Raw genomic sequence first — 16,340 nt, 5'->3', positions numbered from 1 at the left:
CCGTGGCTTCTCCCACTGTCGTTGCCTCAATGGGTCCTTCCTTCATCTACTCCTCCTTGGATTCTCTGGTCTCCTGTCCTTCACCATCCACTCATCCACCTCTGGATCCACCTTCTCTGCCAGTTTACAGTGCACCTTCCCGGAGGGAGGCATTATGTCACAGTTATGTTCTGTTTCTTTGTGTTTTGGTTCTGTCTTAATGTTTGACCGAGTTTCTTAGTCTGTTTTATCATATTGACCTGTATCCTCATTAACTCATTAGTTCCTTCTTATTTATACTCCCTGTTTAGTTAATTTCCTTTGTCTGAATGAATGAATGAATAAGGCATTTATGTAGCGCTTTATTATGTACTACTGTACACACCCCACACTAGCTATAGGTGGAGAGGAGAGAGAGATACAGCCAATTCTGTGGATGGGTATTATTTTTAGGAGGCCAAGATTAATAAGGGCCAGTGGAGGGAATTTGGCCAGGACACCAGGGTTCACTTCTTTATGAGAAGTGCCAACTGCCATTTTAATGACCACACAGAGTCAGGACCTCAGTCTAACGTCTTATCCGAAGTATACGTAGTGTCCCCATCACTATACTGGGGCATTAGGACCCACACAGACTGCAGGGTAAGCACCCCCTGCTGGTGTCACTAACATCTCTTCCAGCAGCATCCTAGTTTTCCCAAGAGGTTTCCCATACAGGTACTGACCAGGCTCAACCGTGCTTAGCTTCAGTGGGCAACCGGTCTTGAGCTACAAGGTGATATGACTTGGTGGCCATTTGTGTTATAGATACTTGCTTGCTTATATTTGGATCTACCTGTTGATATTATTAAATCTTGTTTTGGAAACTTTACCTTCTTCATCATCATCGTCTCTACAACCCTTTTGTGACACCTGGTGCCTGCATAATAACGAGTGTCAATTAAGTAAAAGAATGTGAATAAATAGGTCTAAGTCCATAATGACAATATCCTCAAGTGCCCATTTCTAGTCATACAGCTCCTATCTACCAAAGAAATCTCATTTAACTTCCTCATTCATCTCATCACAAAATATGCCACCCGCCATGCTTGCTCAAAGGCACTAGAGTTCTGGATATAATAACCCCTTTTGTAAATGTCATGTGATTATTTACTCTAGATGAAAATGAATAGTTAGGGAACGACAACACCGGTGGTACCACAGGAATGTTCACAGTCCCAAGCCCTTCACAAGTGATTTTACTTTCCTGAAATTTAATGTTAAAAATAAAACTTTCCATGCATTTTGTACTACAAAAGTTGTACATCTCTCAACAAAAGATCAACTAAGGATCTTGGCATTAGTAATTCATCTGAGATGATGAGTGCACTTTTGATTGTTGTTGTTTTTTTTCTTTCGTTTTACATTACAGCTAATGATTCTGACAAAAGTCAGCAACAAGCTGAGTAGGACAATATGGATTTACTTAAGAAAAAAGCGTACATTTTAAAAGTAAAAGCAACATGATGTATGGTATATTTCAGAGGCAGATTACAAAAGACAATATGAAAGCGTGTCAATATTAGAACACACCGGTTTTTCATTTTTAACTGTGACATTTTAAAAACAATTATAAACAAGTGTAAAAATTCACTTTCTTCTGTCAAAAACCCTCTTCAGGAGTATGTGCAGCTTTAAAGGCGCTCAAATGTGTCACTACAACCAATGCACAACTGTGCATTTGATTGTTTTGGGATTTCCTTGTAAGTAGCTCTCTATTTTCTACAAGAATGTTCACTTTCAATTATCCATGCTTTACTTCATTCATCTGAAAATAAATACAGTACCAGTCAAACGTTGGGACACACCTACTCATTCTTTACTATTAATCTAAAATCAAACGGAAGTATGGGAATTATGTATTGACCAAAAAAAACTGTTATGTTGTCTAGATTCCAGCTCTGCACACTATGTTCGTTTTTTATTCTTCACTCTTAATTCAAACAATACTGAGGGACTCCTGGTGGCTGCGTTTCTCTCACTAGCCTTTCTAACTCAACGTTTCATTTTATTTTTAACAAAGCATTTTTAGTTTTGTAAAGAGATTCATACATAGGCACAATTTATTGTTGTCTATAAAACTAATTTCAAGCAGTTAAGCAGAAGCTTTTAGATCAAAAGGTTTTTAAGATCATGAAAACATTTCTGTCAAGTGTGTCCAAATCTACAACACTGACATTCTCACTTAAAAACAAATGGTTGTGTAAAAATTGTTCTGTAATAAGCATATGTAATATTGCGATGGCTTGGATCTGTGCACAAGAAATCGATTATCGTTATGAATAATTCAGAACTTACAGTGGGAGTAGTAAAACTGGCACATACAATTGATAACATCTGATTGATATTGTAGTAAATTTGAAGCAAACAAAACTGGTTCCATGTCAAAGTTTCCCTCGCCACAGTCAAACATACAACAAACAATTGGCATTACTGATGGAACAACATTCTCTATACATCTCATACAAAAATAAAAAAAATTTAATTGTTCCAATCTCTCTTTTTTCCTTATTTGACTCCATATTGCACAGAGGTAGTGGCTATTAAGGTAGAGGGGAGGTGACCTAAAAATTGCGACAAAAAATGGCATCTTCTTGTTAAAAAAAAAAAAAAAGTATCTTTTGTTGTTGTGGTGTTTTGTTGTGACCAGAGGAATTGTATAAGAACAAACTATAATACTGCAATCACATACAAAAGTAGTCCTTCATTTTGTACATTTTATACAGTGTTAACACTTAATCATTGATTTTCTTTCTTCTTTTTCTCTTTTTCTCAAAAAGGCAAATGGTATTTTCCATGTATGGACCAAACTGATGGACAGTCTAAGCAAGGGGGTCCACCAGGGGCTCCTCGTCGCCCCGTGATAGCAGCTCCTTCTTCTCATCTGTACTGGCCAGGGAGTTGTGGCTGTTGTGAGCTCCCATGTACAGAGTAGCATACACAGGATTCGTGAAGTTGGTCGGCTACAAAAGAAAAAGTTGGAAATATATGGGATCAGGCCGACTCTTTAGCTGAAAGACCACAGCTGTGCTCACCAAACCTAGTCAGCATTTTAAGGCATCGCATCCACACTCCTAACAGAAAGATTGTTCCAAATAATATGCTGCCTTCAAAGACCCTCTAGATGGCAAACCGGTGGCAACTTTGAGGAAAGTAGCTGTCTATGTAGGCAGTAGTGCTCTTTTGTCTTTGCATGAAGGTAATTATGCGATTCATTTATTATCAATTTAATGTTTCCTTGCTGAATAAAATGATACATTTCTTGAAAAATAATAATAATGAAAAAAATTTAAAATAAATAAAAACAAACACAAAAATCTCTACAGAGAAAGATAATTGGGATTTCAACTTCCAGAACCCAATCATTACGATAGAAAATCAAGAAAATCACATTTTATGAAATGGATGAATGGAATTGTACTTTTCTAGACTTGTTTTAGAGTAGTGAAATAAAGCATGGACAGAATATATGTAATTTGCTGTCATCTTACCTTGTCAGGATCCAGTGTGAAGTCAGCATCCAACAATTCTCCAACGTCGTCATCTTGCTCTCCTTCATAAATTTTATAGGCTGGGTTTCCAATCTCAACATTCATAGCGCCATTTGTCATTCTCTGATGCTGAAAGCCTTTGGCTCTGCAGATACGCAATACACAGTTTTTAAATCACCGGAAATGAGGTTGAGAGGTCAGTATTACACCGTACAAAGCAGCAGAGGGAGAAATACGGCCACAACACAGAGGGATGCCACTAACAGTCACTGGAACAACCTAAAATGAAGCAACACCATCACAAACCCAGCATTTACCAAAATACGTAGTATATGTGTATAATCGTTTTGCCTGTAACCACAATTTTAAGTCAACCAACTTGATAAATGATTAGAAAATCCTTATCCTTTATAAAAGGTACAAGTACAAAAGTATGTGTATAAACAGGGTTGGGCTGTATGAATATAAGACTTTGGTTCATCTTCAAAACACAAATGAAGATACATTTGAATGAAACTTGACATTTATGTCCCTCCTTTGAACGTCCATTTCACCAAAACTTCAAAAACGGTTCATAAAGACACTGTAAAAGTTTGAGCTTTCATTTCCCATCTTTGATGTGCTGAATAAATGCAGTATGTGTGTTGATCAATGTTTATGTAAATAAAAATCTAAATGAAATCTGTGTATCATCGTATCAGTCGATTCATATGGATTACTTGTACAATCTCTATATAAACGTTTGGAAGCTTGAAAGTTTGATTGTGTGGACTTTCATTGGAGGGACAGAGATCTCACAGGTTTCAGTAAAAATATCTTCATTTTTGTTTCAACTATGAATAAAAAAGTCTTCAGGGATTAAGGGTGAGTAAATGATTTTAGGTGAACTAACCCTGTAATATACATTAGTTCAATTAAATTCAAATGATGTATGGTCACAGGCGTATGTTTATTGATATATGTATTTAACTATTTCGTTCAGTAAAAAAAAAAAAGTATATATATATTAGTAAATTATATATATTTTTTAAGTCTTTGAAACTAAAGTGCTATTTAAACTAAGGTTATTTAAATTAAATCTTAAAATACATTCTTTTAAAAACCATGTTTTATTTTCCCTTGCATTTCAAGCAAAAACAATTATATCATGACATGGGATTCAGGTCTTACTGCCCTCCCTAGTAAAAATCAATAAATAAAATATGCAAATGAAAAGCTGATAAGACTAACACTTTCTTTTAAGGATTAGTTCACTTCCAGAATAAAAATAATTCCTGATAATTTACTCACCCCCATGTCATACAAGATGTTTATGTCTTTCTTCAGTCAAAAAGAAATTAAAACATTCCAGGATTTTTCTCCATAGATTGGACTTCAATGGGAATCTTTTTCAATAGGATGTTTATTTTTTTAGAAAATGACCAATGATTTCGTTTGAAAAGACCCTTATTCCTCGGCTGGGATCATGTAGAGCCCTTTAAAGCTGCACTGAAACCACAATTTGGACCTTCAACCCGATGATCTCCACTGAAGCCCATATGGAGAAAAATTCTGGAATGTTTTCCTCAAATCTTAATTTCTTTTCAACTGAAGAAAGAAAGACATGAACATCTTGGATGACATGGGGGCGAGTAAATTATCAGGACATTTTTATTCTGGAAGTGAACGAATCCTTTAAGCGAAGGCCATCAAATGGCCACATTATCTTGATAAACACTGGGTTTTGAACATGGCACATGTTCAACAGATGCAGTCCTGCTGAGAACCGATCGTAGATAAACATACGGTATTACAGCGGGACCGGTATGGCTCTGTTGAAAACAATACGATAGGTTCTCACAATCTAACACAATTGGATCTATTTCTTTGTTCTTGGTAACGGATTACCACCTTCTCATCTGAACAAGGCACAAACCACTTGTAGGGTTTAGTCAGGTGGTTTGACAGAGGTATGACAGAAAGAGATCGGGTGAGACCATGAAGACAACAAGAACACTTGGACCACAATTCTCCAAACCAGCGAGAAAGATGGACAGAATGGGAGAGAGACAAAATAAAGACAATATTGGACAAAGACCGTTACCGCGGTCGTTTGGAGCGGGATTTGCCAAGCCTACAGAAAAGAGCAGATGCGTTTTACCAAGAAAGAAGGAGAGAAAAGAGGTGTTTTGGGATGGGAAGTTGCTTAGATTTCAAATTCTGAACAGTACAACACTTTAGAGAGGTGAAAATCTTTTGAAAAAGAAGTACAGAAGTACAATTTTATAAAATACTCACCCTCTCATTCTTTTCCTGTACCATAATACTGCTCCTCCAATCAGCAACACCAGCAGTATCAGTAAAACCAATGGAATAACTATTGAAGCTGTTCCTAAAAGAAACAGATGTTATTATAACAAGTATTATTAAGATTTTAATATAGTTGTAGAATTCAAAAATGGACTTACGGCCACTGGATTCAGCATTTACATTGGGAGCAGGATTCTCACAGCGATGACCCTCCCATCCCAGAGGACATCTACATGAAGAAACAAGAGGAATTTATATATATATATATATATATATATATATATGTGATTTAGTGTAAAAATTAAATGAATGATTATCTATATCAGCCCATACAGCAATTACACAATGCTGTTGCTACTAAATCCTCACAGTTACAGTTATAGTAGCATGAGGAGCCGAATAGAGATGATCTTGAGAAGGCCCTTCATTTTCTGAATGTAATGGAGCATGAAATGGCAGGATATAATGTGGTCCCCACACCAAGCTTTTTGACCCTTCTTTTAACTATGCGAGTTATGCCTGGTGAGCTGAAAAAGAATAAGGGCTAAGTATCGACCCTTGTGGTACCCCAGTGGCAAAGGTGCATATGGTAAGCAATAAGCAATAATGAGACATGTTGTACAGGTAGCAGGCAGCCCATTTTTGCACTTCTAGATCTATCATCCTGAGTCAATATATATATATTTTTTATTTTTTTTGGTGAGTGTGTTTTTGGATAAATGACTGGACTAAGGTCTGTGTCAAGATATTTTCATAATTTTATGCCATGTAATACCTCACTCGTAATTTAAACTTTACGCGTTTTGAAAAAGACGGTTGTTAACAAGAGTCTAAACAGGACTACAGAGATTGTCGGGGACAGGTAAACCCATGTACCCACTAGTCAGTTTCACAGAGTTTACATTCACACTCTTGCAAACTGTCCCAAACTTTCAGGGAAAATTTTTTTAAATACTGAAAGAGTTCCTAAAGCTTATTGATGGTAATGTTGAAGTCAACTGACTGTGGTGTGGTTCATTTAACTTAATTCTGGAAATTGCATTTAGCCATCAAAATTAAAACAAGTTGTGTTCATTTGTAAAGATTATAATGATGAATAAAACATGTAAGAATCATTTGACCAACTGTTATATAGCCATTAAGGCCTGATTATAAAGGGCTTCAGGATTGGCCACACAATAGCCATTTCCCGTATCAAGATGTTGAACGAGCCAATTGAAAGAATTGAGAAAAAAAAAGTAAATGGATCAATTTTAATTCTATGTAGCCCTAACATTTGTATATGTGTACTAGAGCATGAGATTGTGTACCTGCATGTAACATCTCCATGCGGCTGGTAGATGTTGGTGGGAATACACTTTCCATCACGGCAATAGTGACACTTGTCCACTTCACAGTTGTTGCCGATAAAGCGCGGAGGGCAGCTGCATTGTCTCGACCCATCGCTGGACTGCATACATGTCCCTCCATGATCACAGAGTCCATCACATGTCCCTGTTAGAGAAGTAGAGGACACTGATTAACATCCCACTTCATCTCAGTTAGTTTCTTCATCATGGCTTGAGGATCACCTTTAGACCCTGTTCACACCTCATATGCTAATGCATCCCGGGACCTTTTTAATTATCCAATGTGTGGGTTTAAAATGAAACATTTGTCCATTGGAAATGACTGAAATGGAAAGACTTTTGCTCACTTTTTTCTGTAGTACTTACGATATTGGCACTGGTCTCCCAGGAAGTCTGCAGGGCAGCTGCAGGTGGGCTGGTTTCCACGATTAACTGTGCAGTTTCCTCCATTCTTACAGTAGTTCTCGCATGTGCGCTGGTTACAGTTGGGTCCTGTGAAGCCTGCCAGACAACGGCAAGTCGGAGCTCCTGAAAACATTACAAGACAAGTTATTTTTGTTTTATTATTGTTATTATAACATAATAAACCTTTTGCACGTCAACATCATCTTTAGCCACCATTACTACAAACATGGAAGTGGCGAGATCGGCGAATCAGGTGAGCAATGTTTCCCAAAATTCACTGATATGTTGTACAGCAGTGTTATGTTAGATTAGACACGTGAAAAGATATTTAAATCCCATATGGTGTGTTTTTGTGGTACTGTACCTGTGGGTGATGCGGTACACGTTCCACCATTCTGGCAGTACTCTCTGCACTGGTTTTGCTCACATCTCTCTCCTCCATAGTTGGGCTGACAGCGACACTTGGGTTGTTTTCTGGCATTCAGCACACAAGTTCCACCATTTAGACACAGCAGATTACAGGGGCCACTCGGAGCTGAGGGAAGACAAAGAAACAGATAAAAAGAGCTTGTTTTATAAGAGGTCAACCCAAGTGAACAATCCATTTTATTTCCATAATGTGACATTTCAGAGTCAATCTTGATATTCAACCAGAATAAAATGTAGAATGGGACTTAATTTGATATTTTTAATATGGTTAAATTGGTTTTAAAAAAAAGCTATTTTTTGATGGTTAAGAGTGGGTACTACCAACCAAACCGAAATTATGCCAAACCAAATAGTTAGTTTGCTAAAACAATACCTAAAAGCTATTTTGCCACTGGATAACATTATCCAATAACCCATGCGGGCTAAGTGACCTCAGTGGAAAAGTTATCTCTACCCAAACATTTTCTTTCTTTGGGATAACATGCACAAATGGATCGTTAATAATAAGACCAGAAATAAAGAAATTTCAATCAATCTGGACAGGTTTAATTACATGCTGACTTTAATGAAATCACTTCCTTGAACGCATTGGTGGACAGTGAATTGACATCGCTGAGCTCTACTCTTTGAGCTACAGGAACACTATTGTCTTTGTCCACACTCCAAGCCCAGATTCACTCCGATAGAGGGTTTCATAGGGTGCACGTGCCTGGCCCGAAGATAACTTCCGGTCTGTGTTTGTTTATCGGTCTGGCTAGTAGCACCAACTACAAACGCAGTTAAAGTTAAGGTGATGAGTAGACTGATGTTGAGCTCAGGTTGTTGTGTTGTGGGATGCAATGTCTCCCATACACTGATTTATTTGTGGCGTCCCGCCACAATATCAAAACTGACCACCACAAATAGATTTTCCAAAAGGCTTTAACATGGCACAGGTGTTTTTTATATCACTGTATCTCTGAGGGAAACCGACTGTCCTCAGAACATTTTCATTTCATCTTGCATGTAATGTCTGATAAAGCAGCGTTTGTGAGCGGAGCGCTGCTTTGTGTACAGACGTCACTGGGGAAACCTCTATTTCTGCCGCTCCAAAAGCACCTCCTGCTGGCAGAGGATGAATTTGCATTTTCAATAAGCCCATCTGATTTATGCAGCAAACATATTTTGCTTATCAGAAATAATCTACTCTAGAGGCACTTTGCTGTTGTTATTGCTTCTTTGCGGAAGTCTACCGGAAGTGAAGTTTGGGCCACAAAAGCGGGCATGCACAGTAACGGTTTTTTATGTTGTTGCCATTGAAACCGTCTATATCTTCTCCCTGCTTCCTTAGAATCCTGGTGAAATTCACTTTGGTGTCATTTTTCAACTAAACAACATCCTTGAGGAACTATGCATGCTGCGGTCCTCTTTTGCTGAGGATGGAACTTAAAAAAACCCCACCTAGACAAACCTCAAGCAGCTGCATTCTTAGTCCTTGTGTAGACATTACAAGACAGCGTGCCCTTGCGACAACAAAGCAGGCAGAGCTAGACCTCATCCTTACCTATACCAGTATCATTAACAACCATCGTGTCACAACTCTCATTTCTCTGACCACTTCTTTTCTGGTTTTCTGTCATTCTCCTTTCATGCTTTAGATACTTAAATGCCCTTTTTGCCAGAAAGTGTCTTCAAACTACCAAAGATGGCCCATGACCTCACTCAGCCCAGGTCTCACCACCTGTTTCTGCTTGCATCCAATTCAAGACTCTGACCCTATCTCAGTTCATCCCTACTAGCACATGCTTGCTCCCACCATTTACCCTCAGTGAACCAGTGGTGCCTGGTTGTTCCTTCACAATCAGAAACAAAATCGCTTTCCAAAACCTTCACAATTTCTATTCTGCTGTGGTGAAGCGAACCACCAGGCTCCACCCGATCTGCTGAAACTAACTTTCTGTTTCAAATCAGATGAAGACATCTCTTCCATAAGCACTTACTTTATTTACAATCAGAATGCAAGGCACTTGCAAAAACAACTCTTCTCAAACTATATTTACAGCAGAAATTATGCGCATGTGTGGGAACCAGTGTTGGGGAGTAGCTAGCTACAATTAGCGATGCTACTAACGTAACTATATTTTTCAGTAGTGTGACAGTAGCTCAGCTACTTTTAGTGTAGCTTTTCCAGTAGCTAACTACTTTTCCAGCAAGTAGCAGTGTAGCGTGACGAAAAGCTACATTCCTTTTTGCGTTCTGACCAAAATCCCTTTCAAGAAAAGTCTGTTCACTCGGCGGCCATATTTGTAACTACTCCGGGCAGCTCATACAAGACCAAGTCCTATCTAATGTAAAAGAATGGGGGAATCCTGAAATCTCGACGTATTTCCAGCTGAAACGGAATATTGAATAGAGGGTATGGATTTATTTTAGCGCTGCTCCTCTCGGTCTCTCACTCATAGCAACCTAACGGTTAGAGGGGTGTGTTTATATTCTGCCCAAGCCGTCAAACTGTCGTCATCAGTACATTTCTCTGACCACTTCTTTTCTGGTTTTCTGTCATTCTCCTTTCATGCTTTAGATACTTAAATGCCCTTTTTGCCAGAAAGTGTCTTCAAACTACCAAAGATGGCCCATGACCTCACTCAGCCCAGGTCTCACCACCTGTTTCTGCTTGCATCCAATTCAAGACTCTGACACTATCTCAGTTCATCCCTACTAGCACATGCTCGCTCCCACCATTTACCCTCAGTGAACCAGTGGTGCCTGGTTGTTCCTTCACAATCAGAAACAAAATCACTTTCCAAAACCTTCACAATTTCTATTCTGCTGTGGTGAAGCGAACCACCAGGCTCCACCCGATCTGCTGAAACTAACTTTCTGTTTCAAATCAGATGAAGACATCTCTTCCATAAGCACTTACCTTATTTACAATCAGAATTCAAGGCACTTGCAAAAACAACTCTTCTCAAACTATATTTACAGCGGAAATTATGCGCATGTGTGGGAACCAGTGTTGGGGAGTAGCTAGCTACAATTAGCGATGCTACTAACGTAACTATATTTTTCAGTAGTGTGACAGTAGCTCAGCTACTTTTAGTGTAGCTTTTCCAGTAGCTAACTACTTTTTCCAGCAAGTAGCAGTGTAGCGTGACAAAAAGCTACATTCCTTTTTGCGTTCTGACCAAAATCCCTTTCAAGAAAAGTCTGTTCACTCTGCGGCCATATTTGTAACTACTCCGGGCAGCTCATACAAGACCAAGTCCTATCTAATGTAAAAGAATGGGGGAATCCTGAAATCTCTACGTATTTCCAGCTGAAATGGAATATTGAATAGAGGGTATGGATTTATTTTAGCGCTGCTCCTCTCGGTCTCTCACTCATAGCAGCCTAACGGTTAGAGGGGTGTGTTTATATTCTGCCCAAGCCGTCAAACTGTCGTCATCAGAGAAGGAATGCCATTCCAGAGCGGAAGCAAATGGTCATTCTGATTAAAGATTACCAAGACAAACAATTTTTTTTAGCGGAGTAACTTGCACGGATTGTTCACATCAAGACTAGCAATGTGCGCTAATAAAGTAAATAAAGTCAATTTTGATTTCATGCGGACTTTAAGCTACATATTTCAAATCCGCAACAAAATCTGAAATGAACTGCCCCATGAATGTTGTTTCTTATGCTCAAATAGCGTTTAAAAGGCATATTTTTCAGGCTAGACCAGCCAATGTGCATGCGCAGTCATAAGCGTGTTATGACTGCGCATGCACATTGGCTGGTCTAGCCTCAGGTTTCTATGGGAACCGCTGCAGTGACGCAATGACTTTACCAATCAACGATTGGATTTTTCATTTGAACGGTGGGACTATTCCGCCATATTACGTGTTGCAGTTTCTCCCATTCATAAGTATAGGAGTGAACCATCTTTGTATTTCTATAGTCTTCGGTTCTAACGAGTCGCGAGCCTGTAATACAGCACAGCGTCTTCTTCGGACTAGATCACAAACTAAATTTGTTCATTTCCGCCATCTGTTGTGATATCACACATCTCCCGGCTTTACAGTCTGTCCACCGACAAGAGATCATCTGATGATTTTGCAAAGGTTGTACAGAAGTAGATATTTCACATGAATCAACTGTAATTTATGCAAAACAAAGATTAAAATGCGGTCTACATTGAAGGATTCAAGCACATACAGGAGGTGAATAATAGCCTTTTTAAACGGATTAATTTTCCTGCTTAATTGCACTCTATATAAAAATATCTGTCCCCCCACAGAAAACAAAATCGTGATATAGTAGTGTGCTTATCATTTGGCAAAGGATGATTGCGGTGGGATTCACGCAAAGCGCAGGTGTTCACGCGCGCAGCTGACGATTGACATCTCAGAGCGGCTCCATTCACAGTCAGTAAATACCACATGTGCTGTGAGTTTAACCTGCCTATTTTACGACTCTTCTGATCCAGTTTAAGTTGCGTAAAGTTTGCTCTTGCTTTGATGTTACGTTTGTAGCTATTTCAACTTTGACAGTCAGTTTGAGACAATATAACTTTTTTATTATTGTGTGTATCGGATAGTTTACAAAACCAAACGATTGGGACACTTTTGTCATTGAAATGACTTGGAAAAAGTGTCCCAAACTACCTGAATTCACCCTACTCTTTGAAATAATGATTGCATTACAATATGTTGTTTTAAACCCCAGATATTTTACTTATAACTTCATTATAATTCTTCATTAACAGTTATTTGTAATGTCAATTGTAAATAATAATTAATTAATTAAATTCAAAATAATTGGAAGTAGTTTTAATGTAGCTAGCCTCTTTTTGATAGTAACTTGAAGTGTGCTAGCTACTTTTTCAGAAGGGTAGCTGGAATGGAGCTTAACTACTTTAATTTTTGAGAAGCTTGTAGCTGGTCAAGCTATAGTTTCAGAGTAGCTTCCCCAACACTGATGGAAACTATGATTATTTTGCAGTTTCGTTTTATTTCCAAACCATTCTATTATTCTTGCACCTTTGACTGCCACTCTGCTCTTATGTGTCCTCACTCCTCTCACTGACTGCACAGCACAGGAACACACTGCACCAGTCATACTGCACCACAGCCTGTCACACTGACTAAGCCATTAGTGTTCGTTCAACAAATACCACATGAAACTGCAGCATCTGTTTCCCTTTTCAAGCGATTTGAAAGGTCACAATACTCACAGACAGGGGACAGCGTTGGGGTGGGAACCTCCACGCAGGTGCCATTGTCCAGTATTCTGCCGTTGGGGCACATGCAGACTGGGCCGCTGGGGCTGAGCAGACACAACCACTCACACTTCTTCCTGTCACATGGGTTGGCCACTATGATACAAAACAGCACATGATACATGAATGATCAAACTAACCTTACATATCATTGTTCATCAAAACCTTTGGTCTAAATTTCTCCCAATTTTTTTCCATTCTTCTATCAATCAAGGGTCAAAAACTACACTGATTATGTTTTGTGAGCGAGTTCAAATACAGTTATATGTAAGAATCGGTTGGTTGACAGACTTACTCTCTGGCTGTTTGTAAGGGTGGAACAGGACCAAATCTGTGGCATGGTTCATTCCTGTGGTCAGATGCTCCACTGCACTCTTGCCAAACTTGTTGACGCGGAAGACAAAGTTGTTGTGATAGGTCACACCGTATATGAAATCCTCAAAGATGTCGATACTGAAAGGATGGTGCAAATCTTGAGAGAGAGAGAAAAACTTTGTCGTTATTTTAAATCTCAAGCTTTACAAAAGCTCATACAAATTTAAGTGATGCATTTACATAAAAAAAAAAAAAAAAAATAACTAAAACTAAACAAATGTGTTTTCATTACCTGAAATACAACAAACAATAACTGAAATAAAACAAAATATAAAAATGTCAAATGTCCTACATTTCATGTGTTGGTTGTTGGTTCATTAAGATGTTTAAAATTCTGCATTAAATTATGAAAAGTTTGTGCTCACATGTCTTTGGCTCTAATGTTTTATTCTATTTAGGCTTCTCAATACAAAATAAATAAATAATTAATCTAAAATTGAATTCCTCTGGATCGATCCAGAGTTGTTTGAGGATGCACAAGTGAATCGAATTTCCCCAGGCTTGTTGTCCTATTACAGTCAAACCAAAAATTATTCAGACACCAGATATCATTTTTAATATTTTTTTTTACTAGTGGGTGCAGGACATTATAGTTAATTTATGTAAGTGAGGATAGCTAAATAAAGTGAACTGTGACATATTATACCCAAAAATTCTTCATACAGTGGTCTACCAGTAAAACTGATAAAAATTTGGGACCAAAAATTCTTCAGACACTTTGACCGGACCATGGTTGTTTAAGTATTTTTTCTTTAATTGCTAATGTGGCCTTTTTACACCACAGACTAAACAAAATTAAGCATTGCTTGGTAATTGGTTTTTGAAAATAGGCTCATTTTCCAACTCCCCTAGAGCTAAACAGTTGAGTTTTACCGTTTTCGAATCCATTCAGCCGATCTCCGGGTCTGGCGGTAGCACTTTTAGCTGTAGCTTAGCATAGATCATTGAATCTGATTAGACCGTTAGCATCTCGCTCTGATGCTAACGTATGCTAAATGATATGACGCAGTGCCTGAAAATAGTCCCCAGCTAGGTAACTTCTAATAAGCCTATTTTCAGATGCTGTGTAATATCATTGCGCCTACTTGCACCCATGGTACAGCAGCAAAGTTCCTTGATTATTACGCCGGAATGAGAATATAGTTCCTAGCCATATCGGCCTAGGAAATGGCAACTTTTCATTTTCCGTCGGTCTTAGTACACGATGTAACTACAGAAGTGACGAGTTTTAAATAGGAAAAATATCGAAACTCTTTGGTCATTTTTGAGCGAGATGCTAACGGTCTAATCAGATTCAATGATCTACGCTAAGCTACAACTAAAAGTGTTACTGCCAGACCCGGAGATCGGCTGAATGGATTCGAAAATGATAAAACTCAACTGTTTAACTCTAGGGGAGTTGGAAAATGAGCCTATTTTCAAAAATAGTGGAGTGTTCCTTTAAATTTAACAGCTTAATCATTTTTGATTGATTGTAATTCATTACATACCTTGCCATAGTCTTCATAGAGCTCTTGTCATATTGTATTACCATTTTCTAAACTATAGTGAATAAACTGTGATGATGTGAGAAATGTTGAATGTGAATACATTTTGTTTTGACCTAAATTGATCAAGCGAGTGACTCAACTGTTTTTAACACTGGAGACAGCTATGACCGGATCTGTTCCGTTCAGTCTGACGCTCCCGATAACAGAGAGTTTGGCATCAGCCCAGTACAGACGCTCATTGAAGTAATCCACAGCTAGACCTGGCGAACAAACCCAACAGAAGTCATGTTACTGGTGTCACAGGTGCTTGAATCCGAGTGCGTGCTGTTTGATTCACATGATGGCTGACCTGTGGGCCACTGGAGGTTTTCATGCACCAGCGTCTCTCTCATAGTGCCATCCATAGCAGCCGTCTCGATCTTAGGGTGGTTTCCCCAGTCAGCCCAGTACATGGTGCTTCAAGAATCAATGGTTAACAGTTTTAATACAAATCTAAATACTTATTTCAAGAGTGTTAACCCTAAGTATGAACTGTATAATTGACTTAGCAATTACCACTAATAAATGTAATGTTGTGCAGCAAAAATATGCTGACACAAACAAAGCTAGTGCTGATGCTTTCTGCCACTTTCTGTTGATTTTCCGCTCACCCTCTCGGTGGGTCCACCACGATGGCGTAGGGCTCGTCAATCATGCCCGAGATGAGCGTCTTACGATTCCGTCCGTTCATCTGTGCCACCTCGACGACATCACGACCCGAGTCCGTCCAGTAGATGTTGTTGGCCACCCAGTCCACAGCAATCCCACGAGGCATCTTCAGGCCAGGGATCTATAACAAATCAAAGGTTACTTCATTTATTCCTTCTGTTAAATTCTGTTATGCACAGTGTTGGGGAAAGCTACTTTTAAAAGTAATGCATTACAATATTGTGTTACTCTCTAAAAAAACAAATTACGTTACTTAGTTACTTTTTATGGAATGTGTTGCGTTACTTTTTAAATCTGGTCAGGACTTGCTTGTTTGTTTTTAATATAAAAAGTTATATTTTTGCCAAAAATAAAAGCCATTTCACACCAAAAGTGAAATGAAAAGAAAAGTAAATAAAAATATGTTGTCGCAAAATAATCTATATTATTGTTCATTTCAAATCTGCTAAATGTGACTAGAAGGCAGATATTAAGAATATATTATGATATTGATATTAAGATATGAAGATATTAAGATATTTTAATCATTAAAAATCTAAATTGTCTGAAA

General features: G+C 38.4%; 1 protein-coding gene across 1 annotated transcript in view; it reads right to left on the bottom strand.

The window, feature by feature from the left end:
• Positions 1-1,421: 1,421 nt before the first annotated feature.
• The window catches only part of lrp1aa (low density lipoprotein receptor-related protein 1Aa), a 177,019-nt gene continuing 162,100 nt past the window's right edge, over positions 1,422-16,340 (bottom strand). The window contains exons 71-82 of the mRNA XM_016232869.1: positions 15,733-15,911; positions 15,432-15,538; positions 15,223-15,342; positions 13,513-13,689; positions 13,173-13,313; positions 7,917-8,087; positions 7,514-7,675; positions 7,109-7,292; positions 5,957-6,027; positions 5,787-5,880; positions 3,510-3,654; positions 1,422-2,981 (exon numbers count right to left, since the gene is read on the bottom strand). Coding sequence (XP_016088355.1) covers positions 2,841-2,981; positions 3,510-3,654; positions 5,787-5,880; positions 5,957-6,027; positions 7,109-7,292; positions 7,514-7,675; positions 7,917-8,087; positions 13,173-13,313; positions 13,513-13,689; positions 15,223-15,342; positions 15,432-15,538; positions 15,733-15,911 — 1,692 coding nt within the window. The 3' untranslated portion in view covers positions 1,422-2,840. The remainder of the gene's footprint in view (positions 2,982-3,509; positions 3,655-5,786; positions 5,881-5,956; positions 6,028-7,108; positions 7,293-7,513; positions 7,676-7,916; positions 8,088-13,172; positions 13,314-13,512; positions 13,690-15,222; positions 15,343-15,431; positions 15,539-15,732; positions 15,912-16,340) is intronic.

Source organism: Sinocyclocheilus grahami, unplaced genomic scaffold (genome assembly GCF_001515645.1).
Source record: "Sinocyclocheilus grahami isolate Dianchi unplaced genomic scaffold, SAMN03320097.WGS_v1.1 scaffold420.1, whole genome shotgun sequence".
Taxonomy (NCBI): Eukaryota; Metazoa; Chordata; class Actinopteri; order Cypriniformes; family Cyprinidae; genus Sinocyclocheilus; species Sinocyclocheilus grahami.
Note: the sequence above shows the minus strand (reverse complement) of the source record. Positions and strands in the feature narration are given on the sequence as shown.